The 20225-nt window shown below is 32.7% G+C and overlaps 1 protein-coding gene and 1 long non-coding RNA gene across 2 annotated transcripts; one reads left to right on the top strand and one right to left on the bottom strand.

Moving 5' to 3' along the window:
* Window positions 1–6544: 6544 nt before the first annotated feature.
* On the top strand, window positions 6545–18901 carry LOC126884854 (uncharacterized). The gene is made up of 3 exons (XR_007698166.1): window positions 6545–6785; window positions 7760–7796; window positions 18696–18901. It is a non-coding gene; the product is annotated as an uncharacterized LOC126884854 (long non-coding RNA).
* Window positions 12166–15500, bottom strand: LOC126884851 (uncharacterized). The gene is made up of 2 exons (XM_050651166.1): window positions 15255–15500; window positions 12166–14902 (listed from the first exon to the last, which is right to left on the bottom strand). Exon 2 carries the CDS (start codon window positions 14894–14896, stop codon window positions 12476–12478), a length of 2421 nt encoding a protein of 806 aa, XP_050507123.1. The 5' UTR covers window positions 14897–14902; window positions 15255–15500; the 3' UTR covers window positions 12166–12475.
* Window positions 18902–20225: the final 1324 nt, after the last annotated feature.

Here is a 20225-nt window from a genome sequence, read left to right as displayed (position 1 = left end):
CCTTTCTCGTTGAAAACAACATTTTATCACAAAATCAGTTCGGCTTTTTAAATATTACATGTACCACTGATGTCATGTTTTCTGTACTACATGACGTTCACCAAGCACTGAACAATTATCTTCACACTGCCACCATTTTTTGTGACTACGCCATAGCTTTTGATTGTGTAAATCACGACATCTTGATAAAAAAACAAAATTTTTACGGAACTCAACGTATTTCTCTTTATTTGTTTCAATCTTACTTGGATGATAGGAAACAACTAGTTAGAGCAAATTATACAGACTCTAGTCTCAAAAACATTGTATGTGGGGTACCTCAGGGGTTAGTATTGGGTCCTCTACTTTTCCTTATCTTTATTAATGACATAACTAGTTTAAAAATCGATGGAAAAATCTTTCTTTTTGCTGATGATACCAGTATCACTTGGAGCAACTCAAATATCGCAACTCTTCATGCTACTATATCTTCTGATCTATTTACAATAAAAACCTGGTCCGACTCTACTTTGCTCTCTCTTAACGTAGATAAAACAGTAGCAATATACTATAAAGGAGCTCTTCAACCCTTGCCTCTTAACAACAGCCCGATTAGTACCGTAATTTTACCGTAAAATTTCTTGCTATTTTTTTAGACAGCAACCTTAAATGGTCCCTTTATATCGATTTGCTAAGGAAGAAATTATCTTCAGCTTGCTATGCTTTAAGATCTGTTTCGAAGAAACTCAATTTAGCATCTTCTAGAATGACAATATTTTTCTTTGTTCGAGTCGCATCTTCGATATGGTCTTCCTTTTTGGGGTTCTGGTACAGATGCCCAATCCGATGTTATTTTCAAATTCAAAAAAGAGCAATACGATATATGTTTGACCTTAGAAGAATAACACACTGCAGAAGCTACATCAGAGATCACAGGATTTTAACTCTTCTTTCGTTATATATTTTTATATATTTTAGAAACTGTTTGCTTAATTCGTAAACATCTACAAAATCTACATGTCTTTCCAGCAAGACCGAATCATGACCGCTTCACGAGAAATTTTACCTTTGAGGTCTATTTACCGACCCCGTCATTTCAGTTAGTAAAAAAATCTATATTATATTGCGCAAAAAACTTTACAATCATCTCCCTCTACAACTTAAATTTGCAGCATCTTTCCCCAAATTACGTAAACTGACAAGAGCCTACCTATCTGAAAGACCATATTATTCAGTAGAAGATTTTCTTGATATAACCTAAAAACAGTAAAAACCTAATAATAATATTTTTTTAAAAACATTCCCTAACCCAATAAGGGAATATGTGGGACGTTTTAAAAAGAGAATGAGGCAAAATTATAGCAAGTTTTAAACTCTGGTAATGTTTTAAACTCGCTATAATATAGTAACTTTGCTTTTGATCCAATCTTCTCCTATACCATTTTTTAATGACGTTATTTCAGTCTTTTTTTTATTTTACTATTTATAATTTTTAATTTAGTTGGTTTTTGCTTTGCTGTATGCATAAGTTTCTATAAGGAGTTTAACCAAATATTGCTATTCCACTAGTAGCAAATTAATTATACTTTCATAAAACCTACCAAGTAAGTTTCTCCAGCAAATTCCCAAGAAATCACACGTATAATGCATTCAAAAGATGTTTTTAAATATTGAAAACTTGTAGTTAGGATATCGCCGAACATTGAAAAGGTGTGGTTTTACCTACTTGCTTATACAAATTTCGAAGTTGTTGACGGACAGCCGAGTTGACGGACAATTGGAGGCCACGAGAAGAAGCATTACAAAGTATAGGACGCCCACCAACCAGATGGGCTGACGATCTGAAGCATGTTATCGGTAACTGGATGCAAGCCTCACAAAACAGATACAGACGGAAAGAGCGCTTGAGCTTGACTAGGCATTTAGTCTGGGCTGATTATCGAAGAATAGGCCATTTTTGGGAAAAGCTATTTACCAGCAATTTTATTGCTGGAATCGAATCTTATAATTGTATATATTAATAATATAGATATGCAAAGTCCGCAGATAGTGTGCTACTTTTTTTATAAATAAAAAGGCGCCCGAAAATCGTGTTTTTTTCAATTTTTTGCTCTATAACTCCAAAGATTTTAACTTTAGACCAAAAACACTCAAATAAAAATTCACCGAAATTAAATTCTGCATAGAGACGTGTTTTTTTCAGATTTACTTCGACGAAAACTTTCCCCGGAAAAAGCGGGTTTTTCCAACAAAATCTTTAATTTTCAACTAAACTTTTAGATAAGTAGTTGTTATGTACTTTACAGAATTGAACTTGGACTATTTAAGCGGCCTCAGGAATATTTTAAAATTATAAACAGTTTTTTGGTTTAAAAACAAATAGAGTATCTCGGGAAATATTAAACTAAATTAAATTGTTAAAACAGTATTCGAAAGACAGTGGCAGGACGCTTCTTCTAAAAGAAAAAACGTTTAATTATGACGAGTGGTTCCTGAGATACAACCAGTCAAAGTTGACCGGAATTTAAGGCAAAGATATAAACAATAGGATCATAATTTTCAAACCATCACCTTTTTATTTTTGTCCTCTTTCTCCACACCAATTTTCATGTCTTTAAAATCCTCATAACATATATCATTATAATAAAAACTATCGATAATACGTGTGAAAATTGCCAAAAATAGCAAAGTTCCAATCAAAAATTAGGTTGGAGAAAATGTAACCCTCAAAGTTCAAAATCGATATACGTTAAAAAAATGCATTTTCTCGGCTTCCCATGGAGCAATTTCCTTCATTCTTTTTTTGTTCCCAAGTAACTCGACTAGAGCCATGGAACTAACGCATTATTAAATGTCAAACTTGCTTTTTTTTTGTTATAATAAACTAATTTATTTATTATAACACAACAGTTTAATTTGTTTAAATAAAAATTGTTTAAATAATTATACAGCTTTCAAATGAGAATATTTATGTTTTTAACTTTAAAAGGTACACTTGTAGTAAGTTTATCTAAAAAAGCCTACAACTGGAAAAATATGTAATTTTCTGTTCTTATAAATAAATTAATCTATTATAACAAAACAAAAGCAAGTTTGACATTTAATATTGCGTTAGTTCGATGGCTCTACTCGATTTATTAGGGAACAAAAAAATAATGAAGGAAATTGCTCCATGGGAAGCCGAGAAAATGCATTTTGTTAATGTATACCGATTTTGAACTTTGAGGGTTACATTTTCTCCAACCTAATTTTTGATTGGAATTTTGCTATTTTTGGCAATTTTCACACGTATTATCGATAGTTTTTATTATAATAATATATGTTATGAGGATTTTGAAGATATGAAAATTGGTGTGGAGAAAGAGGACAAAAACAAAAAGGTGACGGTTTGAAAATTACGATTCTATTGTTTATATCTTTGCCGTAAATTCCGGTCAAATTTGACCGGTTGTAGCTCAGGAACCACTCGTCATAATTAAACGTTTTTTCTTTTAGAAGAAGCATCCTGCCGCTGAATTTCGAATACCGTTTTCATAATTTAATTTAGTTTAATATTTCCGGAGATATTCTATTTGTTTATAAACCCAAAAATTGTTTATAATTTTAAAATATTTCTGAGGTCGCTGAAATAGTCCAATTTCAATTCTATAAAGTACATTAGGTAGGTATAGTGTCTTTTTATGAAAAAATCATAGTTATTCTTATTCATCATAATTATTGTCGTTATTATAGCAACCGTAAATGTTTAATTAACATTTTAATTGTTGCTAAACTGTTCATTCAATTTCCATCGGCTTCTGGAATTGTAATATATACGGAAAGGGCTTTTACGTTACCAAGTTATTTAATTATTGATTAACAACTACTTATCTAAAAGCTTAGTTGAAATCTAAAGATTTTGTTGGAAATACCCGCTTTTTCCGGGGAAAGTTTTCGTCGAAGTAAATCGAAAAAAACACGTCTCTATGCAGAATTTAATTGCGGTGAATTTTTATTTGAGTGTTTTTGGTCTAAAGTTAAAAAATCTTTGGAGTTATAGAGCAAAAATTGAAAAAAACACGATTTTCGGGCGGCATTTTGTTTATAAAAAAAGTAGCACACTATCTGCGGACTTTGCATATCTATTTATTAATACATACAATAATAAGATTCGATTCCAGCAATAAAATTGCTGGTAAATAACTTTTCCTTGTATTTTGCTAATTAGCCCAGAGTAGTTGGAATACTATAACTTTAAGTAGTCGAATTGTAAGCCATCGTAGCTGGACGCATCTTGGTTAGACTTTTTCACTCTCTTGTACTAGTTTTAAAGTATCCACTGGTAAGCCAGCGTAGCTGACTTGTAGCAGATTGTAACATGTTTCAGCTGCTGTAAACTTGACGGAAACCGCAAGAGACGTTAGAGAACTTGATGTGGAGCTTATTATTAAATAGGGCTAGCCGTCAACATAACTAAAACTAAAGCAAACGAAACCTGCAGAATTTGACAACAGACAATAAAAATAGTAAGACAGCTCACATACCTGGGTGTACTGATAACTGAGGAGCAGGAACAGGAATCATAACTGAAAAGATACTTAAAAAAATAGAATTTAAAGAAAATTTAAGAAAAACTACTTTTGAAAAAAAGATATTAATGAGGATCTTCTTCTTTGTTCCTTCACGGATGTCGATATTTTGAATTCTGCCTCTCAAACTAATCCCTAGGACTCTCCATCGTTCTTTGGGTTGTACTAAGCTGCGCTAAGGATTTCTTTGTAAAGGTCATGGTCTCCAGTCATATGTAGTTACAGGCAAGATACATTTGTTATAAACTCTACGTTTTAGACACATTGGTATATCTTTATTCTTCGCGATAAAGCTTAACTTGCCGAAAGCTACCGAAGCTACTGTATGCGTCTTTTTATTTCAGCTATTTGGTTTACTTTGCCGATTTTAAGGCTGTGAGAATATTGGGACCCATTTGCAACAATAGTATATTGAGAATAAAGTTCAAATACAAGTTATACAAAGAACCTGTATTGGGATACACTGCATCTCAGTAATCATCTTATTAAGACAAATTCTTTTAATAATTAAATATCTTTGGTAAGACAAATACGTTTGTTTATAATAAATACGATTGACCTATATTACCACATCAATGTGTGGATTTTCGATACAAGGTCAGTTTGAAATAACAATTAGTATTCGTTATTTATAATCTAGCCCATTCAGCACTTTTACTAAACACTCTCACTTTTATTTATACCAAATAGTAAACAGGGAAATCCACTTTGAGTTCTACTTTCATGGCGAAAAGATTAGTCATTGGTATTTGAGATCCCAACGAGTAAATATCACAGTTACTAAATAATATACCACCAGCTCTTTACCGTAGTTATTTCAACGTACCAACAAATGAATCTACAGTGAGTATTGGTACTTCATCAACCCTTATGGTAGGGGGTAACCACCCCTCAATTATCTGAGATGGTTCAGATAAACAGGAACCATCATAAACCCTCTACAGCAAATTGTTCAAAAATGCAAAGATTGCGTTGGGCAGGTCAACTTGAAAGAATAGATAACGACAGAAACCTAGTAGAACGCTTAGAGAAACTATGGTGGGACGTTATTCAGTGGAAGACCAAGGAAGGGGTGGATAGACGAAGACAACGGTGCTAAAAAATATTGAGCGAGATAACTGTAGGAGAGCAGTCAAGGATAGGAATACTTAAAAGACGATGCTGGGAGAGGCTAGGGACCGACTTGTTTTGTATCGCCCTAAGAGAGAGAATTTTAGTCTTTAATTTTTATTAATTAATAAAATTATGTTAAATGTTTTACTTATCTCAAATGTCTTCATTTTATTACAAAACATTATTCAATGTTATCTAAGTAAATCGAGGTAAGTTTGAAAATATTACGCGGAATATCATTAGTAAATATGTTTTTTATTCAAGTGGATCAATTTTTTATTATACAGTGCTAGTCAAAAGTCCGTACCCCCCCCCCTCGTATCTTTTGAACGGTTATACCTATAATAGTGAAATTTGGAGGGAGGAAATAAACGGACGTGAGCTTCTTAACTAGTCATGACAGGTGACGTAATAGTGACAGATGACGTTGCAGAGCCACTGTGACCGATAATTTTAAATGGGACCCTATGGCAAGAGATACCTCGTTTGAAAGGTATTCAAAATACCTATTCAGTCATGCTAATTTTTTTGGGTTTTAGTTGATTTGAATTTTGGTGAATAAATTAAATGAATATAATATTTTAGTTTCGCATTTAATTAATAAAAATTCAACTGTCCGCCTATGGTTTTTTTGTGAAAAAGGTTAACGTTTTTCAATTCTCTAGTAGCTTTTACGTCAACGTCAACCTTTTTGACAAGTAATTATATGCGGAATTTCGAATTTTTATTAATTAAATGCGAAACTCCAATTTTATATTTATTTCATTAATTCATCAAAATTAGCTTAAACTCAAACAAAATTAGTATGACTGAATAGGTATTTTGAATGCTTTTCAAACGAGGTATCACTTGCCATAAGGTCCCATTTAAAATTATCGGTCACAGTGGCTCTGTAACGTCATCTGTCACTATTACGTCACCTGTCATGACTAGTTAAGAAGCTTTCGTCTGTTTATTTCCTCCCTCCAAATTTCATTATTATAGGTATAAACATTCAAAATATACGAGGGGGGTACGGACTTTTGACTAGCACTGTATAAAGCCACACCACCAGCTTACATCAATTCACAGTTTAATTTGAAAACATGAAGGCTGGCTTTGTATTGGCCATTTAAGTTTGCGTCGGTATGTATTTGTAGAACATTTTAGTATTTTATTTGATTTTCAGAATTTTTCATAATTATTTATCTTTTTATTGTATAATTTTAATATCCTAAGACAATGTTAGTTTATATCAGAACATCTCTTTTTCTTTTTGTCCAAAGGCACTACAGCTCAACCCGAGCCTTGGCCTATTCCAAACTATGTCTAAAACATTGACACTTCATCTTCCCACCTTTTTCTTGCCCTTTGTTTTGTAGAGCCTTAAAAAACATAGAATATTTGAAATATCTTTATTACATGTTCCATTTGTTATTTCTGTGCACCTGTTTTCTAGATATCTTGCATGTGTTAGCTTTTTTGTCTTTTGAATATTTATTTTCAGTCCAGTCTCTTTTATCCATGTGTCTTTAGTTTTGTGAGGCATAGTGCTTAAAGATAACGAGCGATCCACAATTATTGGGATCAAAGCTATCCGTGGAAAAAATTACGTATGTCTTGTTTTAATCTGAAAGACCGCCGAAGTGTGACGTCACGGTCAACTGCGGCTATATTCAGTGTTGTTATGATTAATTTTTCAAACAAAGAATAAATATTAAAAACACGTTGAAAAGATACCCAATCTCAGGACCTTCTAATTCGTATCAAGTTAAAATTTTGCCTTCTCTGCTACTTTTTATGTTCAATTATAGTGTTTTTTAAGTTGACGTACGTACACTGACAAGTATCTGTCAAAGTTGACGTAAACTGGAAAGTATATCTGAATTAATAATAGACATGCACTGTATAGCTATCTCTGTCGTTCAGAGCCACTTATGGTGACAATAATTTTGGATCACACGTTAGTTAAATGCTTAAAAACCACAAATATAAAATTATTTTATATTTACCGTTTCTGAGGTGGAACTCAAAATATTTATAATTAAAATTGTAGGCTGTTCCGATTAAATAAAGCAGTTAACAGATTTTCCTAACTTACTAAAACAATATTTTTCTAGGTCTTACCGTCAGCGCCCAAAAGATTGACATAAGTGAGTAAGTAAAAGTGAATAACTTTTTTTTAATATTATAAAATTATCCTGAGCTGATAATGGTGTTGAATTAATAGGACTTGGGCCCATACTTCTTCTTCTCTTCTTCTTCTTCTTCTTTTTTTTTATATAGACATTACTCTGCCTGTTTTTCAATGTGCCTCCAGTAAGTTGTCATTCCATCTTTTTCGTGGTCTTCCCACTGATCGTCTTCCTATTGGGGAACCCTCTCTCGCCGTCCTTACTACTCTATTTGTTGTCATTCGGCTTATGTGGTCGTTCCATTCTACTCTTCTGCTTTTCACCCAGTTATTAATGTTGTCTACCTTGCATCTCCTTCGTATATCTGCACTTCTAGCTCTATCCCACATCGTCTTACCATCGATTTTTCGCAATGTTTTCATATCTGCTGTTTCTAGCATTCTTTTTGTCCTTTCTGTATCAGGTCGTATTTCTGCCGCATATGTCATTATTGATCTGATGACTGTTTTGTAAATTCTGCCTTTCACTTCTTTTTCGATGTTTTTATTTCTCCATATTGTTTCATTCAGGCAACCTGCGGCTCTGTTTGCTTTATTCACCTGATCTTCCACTTCTGTTTCGAGCTCTCCGTAGCTGCATAGTGTGATGCCTAGATATTTAAACTTCATGACTTGTTCTATTATTTGACCCTCCAGCTCTAATTTACACCTTATTAGATCTGCTGTTATAACCATGCATTTAGTCTTTTTTGAAGAAATTAACATGTTAAATTTTCTAGCGGTTATATTAAATTCGTGCAGCATACGTTGTAAATCATCTTCACTTTGAGAGATTAGTATTGCGTCGTCTGCATAGCAGATTATTTTAAGTTGTTTTTCTCCCATTTGGTATCCTTTTTTTGTTCTTACTTTTTTTATTATTTCGTCCATGATCAGGTTGAACAACAGAGGACTCAGGGAATCTCCCTGTCTTTTCCCATTGCCAGCTTCAATTGGGTCAGTTAGTTCATCATCTACTTTTACTTTTGAAACAGTCTCAAATTTACTGTATAAATATAACTAAGTACGCCCCTAGTATTATTTTTTTACTCCATCCTGAATACTAAAGTTATTCGAGTTTTCGATCTAGTTTACATTTGTAATACTTTCGCTACGCCTTGTATATTGAACAGTTGTTTACAATACTGAGAAAAACGGTACTGTCTTTGTGCAGAGTATGGCGTTACTCACTTCTCACGGGTTTGGATGTTTGTTTCGTTGTTCGTACAATTCTCTGAAATTTGGTGTACGAAAGTACCCCAAATTGTTTATATCCTACAAAATTGTAAACGGAGTATTTTTCAAGAAACCCTGCATTGTTGTAGTTTGCAAGATAAAAGGTTTCTATGGCATTTGCAGACTAGAGTATAAAGGTTTATGATATTTACAGACAAGAAACCTATTGTATGTGTATTGGAACAAGAAGACTCAAGCTAGATAAGCCGAAGTTTTTAGTAGAACCATTAAATATTGAGTTCACAAAAACTAACTGTAATAGTGTGAGTCATCGCATTTCGTGAAAACTTAGGGAACTTGTTATTGAGAAGATAACGAGTCCGTATTGGTAGAAAGCAAAAATCATGACATTTATGGGATGTCCTGAGTAAGTTTTCTTGCCACCTGATTGGTAGAGAAATGTTTGGTATGGCCGCTATTGGTCAAGGTAGGAGGTAACTTCTTTTTTTTTTGGAAAAGGAACCCAAGTTTAGAAGGATCGAGTTAGCGGTCCCAAGAGTCAGTTCCACCAGGGCCATTATCGAGTTAAGTTTAGTTTTGGTTCCTTTAGGGCCATCATCATGTGCAGTTGAGTTCCATTGGGTGTTTTAGAATGTAGTTTTCCAGTTTCCCAGCCGGCTAGGTTGATTCCAGCCCGGCGAATGTGATGATGTGTCGTGAACCCCGGCGATTTTCTCGCTGTTTCTAAGCGAATCGTCGTTATAATTTCATACCAATTTTGGTATCAACTAATTTCTTTTAAGCAGTCAGAACCAGAAGTAGGAGAGAAGAGTTTCAATTTTCGCATTACTATGTTTAACAGTGCAGTTAAAACATGGAGTATGCTCACATATTTTATTTTGGTCAAAGTTAATGAACTTTTGATAATTTTTGTTCGAGTAAAAGTATATTTTTGTTCCAGTTATTGAACTTTTAATCATTTTGTTCGAGTTTAACTAAATAATTTTTGTTCGAGTTGAATGCTGAATTTTTCTATAATTTTTTTATATACAATGGATAACCTCATGTACTCTTTGCTGTAGCTATTAACAGTGAAGTGTTTTATCGCGTAGTGAAATAGCGTTTTGGACTTACCCACCAACCAACAGAAGAAAACAGGACATTCATTGTAAAGGTATAATTTTTATGCTTGTAAAATTTTTTCGTTCCATCTTTGTTTATTTGATAATCTAGATCTCTAATTGTAACACAGAGGGATCAGAGATTAATTTTTTTGTTTTTTAATAAATAATGTTTGATTTTCAACATATAAATTTATTATTTCTTGCCTTCTCTCTTGAATGGTAAGAACAATAAAAAATTTACTGAGCATATAATTTTGAGTATAAAGTAAAGGAGGTAAGTTACATTATAACATTTTGTATATTATGTATATCATTTTATTTGACTATGTTCCTTTGTTCTATTTTGATTTATCTTTCTTTGTTTTATTTCTATTTTTTTTGTATAAAGTTTGGTTTCCCTTAGGTAACCAATGGCGCCCAATATTTTATTTTTTGTATTTTTTTATCTTTTTATTCTACATCCTTATTTAAATTTTTCTATCTTTTTAATTTCTTTTAAGCTAATAAGAGTATATATTATCATAACACCTTATAAGAAGCCACCCCTTTTAAAGCTCTTAGTCAGTAGCAGCCGAGGTACTAAAAAATTATGTAGCACGAATTTTGTCAAATCTAAGTATATCTTTATGTTCATAAAATTAGTCGCGCTACACTTTTATTGTGTTGTTCTGGTAGATATTTTCGATCGTTTTAATTATTCCTGGAGGTACCTCTCTTGCGTACAATAAATGGATAACTTCCTTTAATTTGACCCTGTCGAATGCCTTCTTAAGGTCCACGAAACATAAGTATGCTGGTTTGTTTTATTCTAACGATTTTTCTTGAATCTGCCTCATTATAAATATAGCGTCGGTGCATGATCTTCCCGACCTAAAACCTTGTTGTTCTTCTGCTAATGTCATAATTTTATTCAGTTTGTTTGTTATCACTTTGGTCGTTATTTTAGTGTTGTGTTTAATAAATTAATTCCTCTGTAATTCTCCGGGTCCGATTTTTCTCCCTTTTTGAATAGAGGTATTAGGATGTTTGATCTCCATTCTTGTGGTATTCTGTTTTGCTCTATTATTTTTTGGATTAGTTTTAATAATTGTTTGGTCAGGTATTTTGTCCTCAATACTTTAGGATTTCATGCGATATTCTGTCCTCTCCTGGTGATTTTAATTTCCTTAATGCTTCCGTTACCTCTGCTTCTTCAATATTTGTTTCTTCGTTTGTTGTCACTTCAGGTGTTGGTGGTTCGTTATCGTTATCTTTAGCAAACAGAGATCGAACATAGTCTGCCCAAGTTTCCTTCCGAATATGTTTCGTCCTTATTAGTTCGTTCATCTCTTTTCTTTGTCCTCTGATCATTCTCCATATTTCCTTTTGTGTTCCGTAGAAGTCGTGTTCCATCTGTTTTGAGAAACTGGGCCCACACTTAAAATATATTATTACCTCCCTCATAAAAATTTTAATTATTCAGTTATTCATCTCGAATAGGCCAAATTTTCTATTTCGTAAAATTTTCGAGATGGCCGTTTCGTAAATAGTAAATATAGAGGTTTTCTAAACTTTGATGCATCCGATAACTGGAGTACCCTTAAAAATTTATAGTAAAATATTACCAGATAATTATTATAACTTTAAATAATGCCTGCTAATCGTGCGACCCCCATATGGGGGTCGCACGATGTAGTTATAAGTAATGAGTTTATTGCAGGATTGTTTGATAAAAATATTTAAAATGAACTGGTAATATTGTTTAACAGATTTTAAAGGGTACCTAGGTACTCAAGTTGCTGGACGCACCAAAGTTTTGAAACCTCTATATTTACGAAAGTTCCCCTCCAGAAAATTTTCCGAAATAGAAAAGTTATCTGACTCGGCAACAATAACTAAATAAAAGAAAGTCTCATGTGGCAAGTAATATTTTTTAAGTGTGGGTCCAAGGTCAATTTATAATTATCAGAATATCGATAAGACTTAAAAGTCACTTCATTTTGTTTTGAATTAAAATACTATATCGATGCTTAAGATGTGATACCGCGTATCTGCAAAAACCCCTTTTTACAGGAGACGCAAAAACGTTCTGTTGTGTGAGAATTAAATATTTTAATACTATTTTATATATTTTTCATCATCATATATCATTTCTTTTAATATTTTGTATATCATTTCTTTTAATATAATCTCATTAACAAAAAGCTGCAGATACGTAGAATCACTATTGTTTAATTGTTGGTTAGAGGAGGATTACGTGTAATCACTACCAAATGTAAATATTGCAATTTGTTATTTGTGTGGGAGAAAGAAATTTATTGACTTAAAATATTTATTTAAAAAATGCAGAAAACACAAAAATCAATAAAACAACAAATACGTTGTTAATTCTTCTGTTTACTCTCGTAAGGCAAGGTGTCGTAGAAACCATGGCAGTCTTTAGGAATTACACTTTTAAGTTGCTGTAAGTGATTATATTTTGTGTTGGTTATTTTGATAGGAGCGTTACGTAATGGTTTAAACTGGCCTAGTTGTGAAACATTGGTTTTTGCACTTCTAGGTTTTCTTGTAGGTAGATCTATAAACTCACCACAATAATCTAATTTTACTTGGATGATTCCATCAGGCGTATACTTGATGACTTTAATATCAGTTACGGTTGGATCGTTCACTTTTCGACCTGGTCTAATGGAAGGGTATACTAAAGTTTCGGAAAAATTTTTGATAAAGTCATAAGTGACCTCTTTTGTCTGGTATGGTGTTTGTTTCCTCGACTCCTTTGTGAGTCTGATATAATCACTTGGAAGATAAATAGACTTATATTTTACTGTCTTTTCTATTTGAGCGTGAACGGAATCGGCCTCCATTTGTGTGTGGCCACGCTCAAGATACTTTTGGTAGATAATAACATTGTTTTCGACACTAAAAGATAGAAGCGCATTTGACAATGTAGCATTCCTATTCTGATAGGTGCAACCATCGCTCCAAATAATAATAGGAATATTTACAGGACAGAGGTCTAACAAGTAATCAGTGATACAAGTTGCAAAGGTATTGGCGGATAGGTCAGCTTCTGTTTCTGTAAACCAGTAGCATCTTACATGATGAGTATTAACATTAAATATGGTAAAGTTGTGACAGCAAAGTTTTGTTTTATAGTATAAAGCCGATGCATTTAACATGGGACATACTTTTACTGCCTGAAGATCTTGTGTTAGGACAATGCATTGTTTTACATGCCCTGCCTGTTTGTCGTTCTCCTTTTCTTGCCTTGCTTTTTCTTTGTTGTTAATGTGCTTCTTATAGACATTCTCATCTAGATTATTTGTTTCATAACTGCAGCATGTATCACAACGATCTTTTTTTGGTATGTGGAAGGAAATATGTTTTTCTTTTACCATTAAATCAAAAGTGTATCTTGAAACTGGTTTCAATTCCTTATTTTGTTCACGGCACATTCTGGAATATTCCTGGTATACTTTGCTCATATTGTCTCCAAAAATAGGCTCAATATATAATTTACTTGTAGATTTGCGACAATAGTGAGCAGGGAGTTTCGGAAGAGAATCTAAAAAATTACGCAATACATCTTTGGCGCTGTTACTGGACTTATTGCATTGAGTTTCTTTTTGGATCTCTGCTATTTTTCTCTTCTCTCTTCTTCTCTCATTATTTAACTCTGTTGCTGCTATCATTCCATGCTTTGTTTCTGATGTCAAACAGTTAAATACATAATGTTCTGTAAGAGCAAACGTTGACAAAAATAACTTTTTGCAAACAGTCAAAATCTTACCATCTAATGTTTTAAGTGTGTAGGTTAATGTATTTTTCCTCCTTGATTCTTCAGTCTCTTTCTTTGTATTTCTGTTTTTTTCTTTTTTGCAAACCAGTGAAGCGATATAGATTTTTTTCTGGTCCCATGTGAGATTGTTCCAAAAGTTGTTGAAAAGTTCTTTTCGGTCCTCTTCATTTAAATCTTGACACTGCCTTACTGTGGATTTTTTACATACGGAGGATAAGCAGACTGGTCCCATTTGTTTTTCATTTCTAGGTGTTCCTCTTTTCGCTGTCTTTCCAACCCTTGTCCAGCCAATATATTTTTTTCCGTGTTGTCTTAGTCTTTTATTTTTAATATCGTGCCATTCGTTGATATCTGCTATTCTTTTTCGAGCTTTTTTATTTTCGTTGTTACCGTCATTATCGGCTCTTGCTACTGGTTCTTCCCCTTCTTGTTGTTTGCCTTCTTCCGAACTAGTTGAGTAATCTGACTTATTTTCGTTTTCTGGCAACCACGATTCATCAATCTGATCAGCAATTACAGACGATGAGCTCGACATCACTTCATTTAAAATACCTTCGTGGTTTAGTGCAACGTCATTTCTTAATTCTTCTAGATGTGTTTTGTCCCTGGAGAGCTCATTTGTCGAAATTTCATTGGAAACCGTTTCTAATATTGCGTCACAATCTAAACGTTCATTGTCAATATTCCTTAGCCAGTTACTCACTTTTTCAAAATCAGATTCCTTTGGCAATCCATCAGTAACATTGTTTATGTCTGTCGAAAACGTTTCGTTTGTTACTGCAGACTCCCCCAATAAAAGCAGATTGGCTGCGGCAACCTCTTGTTCCAAAGATAATAATGTAAGTCCCAGCTCATCCGCATCGGTATTTTCCAATACTGTGGCTTCTTCATTGTTTGTTTTTATGGCACACTTAATGGTGTCCTTGATATTATTGTTTAAAACGTGAACTATTACGTCATTTCTTGCATTTGTTACCATTTGACGACCTCTAGAGGTACTCATTTTAATCTGGAACAAAACAGTAATCTAAAATATTTAATCGAATTATAATGAAATAAATTTAAAATAAACAGAAGTCTTTGGACAATAATTTACTATTTATAAAAAATATTATACTCGTATACCTACTGCTTTAGTGATTTCAGGTATCTGAAGGTATACCTATTTATCAAAAAAGTGGTTACTGTGATATCGCGTATCTGTTTTCCTGTTCTAACGCCGAAGTTTATTGATTTATGATGCAAATAACAAAGGTTTTTAAATAATACCACAATTCGACAACATCTGTCTGCAACTTTGAACATATTTTATGATGCTTTTTGTTTCTTTATAAATAAATTATGGTTTTGTAAGTACATACCTTTATCAACACAATGTTACCACAGCACGTTACTATGTCAACTAATTCAGATACGCGCTGTCACATTAAAAGATATTCAGCTTACCTATACCAGATGTCACTACTAATCACGTTACTCATTCAAACTGTATAGGTCAAATTAGCGCTTTCACCACAATATGACAGAGTATTTTTTACATGCAATAAGCAATAAAACTCATTTTGTCAAAAATTGCAGATACGCGGTATCACATCTTAAGCATCGATATAATAATAAGCTAAAAACACTCCCCTCCAAAAGTTTATCAGTTGATTAAATTATGAATATTAATATTCGAAATATAACTTAACAATACTTTTTTCCGCTTACATCATTAGTTACTCAAGGGCACACGTTAAGTTTTCTTCGAAATATGTCAAATGATTATCTTAATTTTAATTACATATTTATGTGTCAAATAGAGTATGGAGGTCGTTATAATATTCCTCCTTTTAAAGCTGAATGTCTTGTTGGCTAAATGCTAATAATGCTTTACTTCAACTAGTCTAGCTGTAGATAATATTATTTTGAAATATGTAGAGTGCTATAAAAATGTTTATCTACTCTATATCATATTTAGTCCAGATGGGTTAGACGAATAACAGGCCTAACCTTGCATTAGGAGCTGCCCCAAATTTTATTTTTTTAATCTTTAGGGGGGGGGGTCAATAGTATTGTAACTATTTTTTCAGAACCTGCTAAATTTGTTAGATGACCTGCCTCAAAAAAGCAAAATTCTATGCGGTGATTTTAACATTAATTATGCTGCTGCTAGTGCTACCCAAGTGTCCCTGGCAAACATATTTGAATTGTATAGTCTCTCAATGCACGTTAATTCTCCTACAAGGATTACAAAAACAATCGATTATATTGTCTCAGATTTCTCACCCCTTGATGGTCTGCTCTACAGTTATTAATGCGGGACTGTCTGACCATGAAGCAGTGTATACGAAGTTTAACACCTTCAGCAAACCCTCCTCAAAAACCCGACGCTTAGGTAGGATTTTTTCTGCCCAGAATTTTTTTAATTCCAAAATTTACGCTTAACTTCTGAGTGGCAATTTCCTTCTATGGACGTGGACTATAATTTCAGTGTTTTTCTAGATAAGCTTCTCCACATCTTCAATAAGGCATTTCCTTTAATTCCTATTAAGCCAAAACATCGGAAACCTTGGGTTACGAAAGGTATTCGCATATCAGCTAAGAATATGCGTTCACTACTATACATCAAGAAATTTAATACCAATGTTGCTGTCACTGAATATATCTTGAAGTACAGGACAACATATCTAAAACTTGTCAGGTCTGCTAAAAAAGCCTATTATCAAAATCGTCTGGGAAGCTCTAAAAGTGTTGCAAAAGAAACTTGGTCTGTAATAAACGATCTTCGAAATAAAACTCACACAGCTCAATCATTTTCCCTTCCAAATCCTGAAAGTCTAAACGACTGCTTCGTTAATGTGAGTAAAAATATAACATCAACAATTTTGCCGCAACAAGATCCCATTTCCTATCTTCCTAATTCAAGAAAGGTCTCGAATTCATTCTTTTTACGACCAGTCGATAACTCTGAACTGATCCAAACAATCAATAGTATCAAAAGCAAGTCATTCTGTAGTACTGATGGACTATCTATAAAAATTTTCTCTAATCTCACAGAAAATGTGTTGGAAATCCTCCTGTCACTAATTAATGATTCCTTCGAGAAAGGTAAATTTCCAGAGTGCCTAAAGACAGCCATTATTATTCCTCTTCATATTCTCCACTGATGCCATGTTTTCTGTACTACATGAGGCTTACCAAGCACTAAACAATAATCTTTATACTGCCACTGTTTTCTGCGACTATGCCAAAGCTTTTGATTGTGTAAATCACGACATCTTGATTACAAAACTAAATTTCTATGGAATTCGTGGTATTTCTTTGAATTGGTTCCAGTCCTACTTGAATAATAGGAAACAACTAGTTAGAGCAAATGATACTGACTCTAGTCTCAAAAACATTGTATGTGGAGTACCACAAGGTTCAGTATTATTTTCTGTTCCTTATCTTAATAAATGACATCACTAATTTAAAAATCAATGGGAAAATTTTTCTTTTTGCTGATGATACCAGTATCACTTGGAGCATCTCAACTATTGCATCTCTTCATGAAACTATAACTTCGGATCTACTGACGATAAAGACCTGGTCTGACTCTAATTTACTCTCTTTTAACGTAAATAAAACAGTAGTATTATCCTATAAAGGAGCTTTTCAACCTTTGCCTCTTAATAATCAGTACCGTTGATTCTGTAAAATTTCTTGGTATTTTTTTAGACAGCAACCTCAAATGGTCCCTTCATATCGATTCTTTAAGTAAGAAACTCGCCTCAGCTTGCTATGCAATACGATCTGTCTCAAGGGAACTCAATTTAGCATCTTCTAAAATAACATATTTTTCGTTGTTCGAGTCTCATCTTGGATATGGTCTTCCGTTTTGGGGTTCTAGTACAGCTGCTCAATTTGATGTCATTTTTAGATTGCAAAAAAGGCAATAAGATATCTGTTTGACCTCAGAAGATCTACACATTGCAGAAGTTACTTCAGAGATCACGAAATTTTAACACTTCCATCTTTATATATTCTAGAAACGGTTTGTTTAATTCGTAAACACCTTCATGTCTTTACATCAAGGCCCAATCATCTTTACTCCACCAAAAATTCAATCTTTGATATTTATTTACCGATTCCATCCACTTAGTTAGTAAAGAAATCTATATTATATTCCGCAAAGAAACTGTACAATCATCTTCCGTTACAACTTAAATCTGCAACATATTTCCCTAAGTTCCGTAAAATGACAAAAGCCTATTTATCCAAAAGACCATATTATTCAATAGAAGAATTTCTCAATGAATAACTAAGAAAATTGGGTTTCATACGCAGTAGCATAAATTTGTCAGTTCCTTATGTTGTACTTATTTTATTTTATTTGTTGATGTTCAATTTTCAATTTATATAAATTTGGCAATAAATTGTTTTTGTATTGGCTTTTATATTTTATACTGTACATTATTGAAGATTTATCTAATTTTAGTAAATTGTAGTTGTTATTTGTAATTTATATTATGTTTTTCTTTTGACTGTATGTAAGCTTTGTCCATAAAATTGTAAAAATTTTCAGTGGCAATAAAGCATATAACACAACCCGCATCTATAGAAGATGTACGTCAAAGAATTGTCAACGAACGCATACAAATCACTCCACAAATGCTTTGGAATGTGGAATAGGGATTCGAAACAACCTATACCATTATTTCCAAGGCCAAATTTGTTGGTCAATAAAAAATATACTTACTGTTGTGATTTGAAGCAATGAGAAATTTAAATTTGTATAAGTTCCAATTAAGTATAATAATACATATTTATTTTATCCACAGGATGAAGTTGAAGAAGAAATGAGAGACTTGTGCCATGTTTTCCCAGATCATTATGAAAAATCGTGCGAGGACAATCTTAGTCCAGCAATCGATCAAATGTACAACCAGTTGGAAGACACACCTTCTAGAGATCTATGCGTTAAGTTGGAATTATGTAATTAATATCTTTGTTAGATATTATATTATAATAAAAAATTTATAGTAAATTTGAAAAGTTTTGTTCTGTTACGAAGAAAATTAACAAAAATTTATTTAATATTCTTATATAGAAAAATGAAAATTACTTGAGTATGGACATGTGCGAATGATGAACGAGACAGCAGTACCGCTTTGAACCACTTGGAAATAAAAGCCAAACAGAAGGAAGAAAAGAATACATCCTAGATTACAGAGAAAATGACAAATAAAAACAGCAAAAGAAAAAGAAGACTATAGTTAATAACATATTATATATTATGATACAAAACGATCTGACGATTGTATAGTCCATTTAATTTACTTACTGTTGCACGTCATCAGAGTCATAGTCCGTGACGTCACATGATACCAACACGAAATATTTAGGCAGTAGGTGTGTTCTTTTTAGAATCATTTTTCTGAGTACACTGGAATTACAGCCACTAGACATATTTTATTATATACGCGTAGAGATAATATTTAAAGATTTCTAATAATTTTAACTTAAAGAAATACACAATAATATGTTTCATTTAATTTGTATAAACGGATTATAAAACGTCTTTATAAAGCACATTTGTTCGGAATACACTGTAACTATAATCGAACGAAGGCGGTATTTTGGCTTAAATTGGTAACATTTATTTGACAGTTGTTCGCACCGCATTTGACAATTCACCGCAAATAAATTCTTCATAGAGGCGTGTTTTTTCCGATTTACTTCGACGAAAACTTTCCCCGGAAAACGCGGGTTTTTCCAACAAAATCTTTAATTTTCAACTAAACTTTTAGATAAGTAATTGTTAATCAATAATTAAATAACTTGGTAATGGAAAAGCCCTTTTTATGTAGATTATAATTCCAGAAGCCGATGGAAATTGAATGAAAAGTTTAGCAACAATTGAATTGTTAATTAGAAATTTTCGATCGCTATAATTAAGACAATAATTATGATGCATGAGAATAATTATGATTTTTTTATAAAAAGATACTATACCTATCTAATCTACTTTACAGAATTGAAATTGGACTATTTAAGCGGCCTCAGAAATATTTTAAAATTATAAAGAATTTTTTGCCTTATAAACAAATAGAATATCTCGGGAAATATTAAATTAAATTAAATTGTAAAAGCAGTATTCGAAAAAGAGTGGCAGGACGCTTTTTTTAAAAGAAAAAACGTTTAATTATGATCCTGAGATCCTGAGATAAAATCGGTCAAAGTTGACGGGAATTTACGGCAAAGATATAAACAATAGGATCATAATTTTCAAACCATCACCTGTTTATTTTTGTCCTCTTTCTCCACACCATTTCTCATATCCTTAAAGTACTCATATCATATATTATTAT

This window comes from Diabrotica virgifera, chromosome 5 (assembly GCF_917563875.1).
Source record: "Diabrotica virgifera virgifera chromosome 5, PGI_DIABVI_V3a".
Taxonomy (NCBI): Eukaryota; Metazoa; Arthropoda; class Insecta; order Coleoptera; family Chrysomelidae; genus Diabrotica; species Diabrotica virgifera.
The sequence above is the reverse complement of the archived record's forward strand: the minus strand, read 5'-3'. Positions and strand labels throughout refer to the sequence as shown.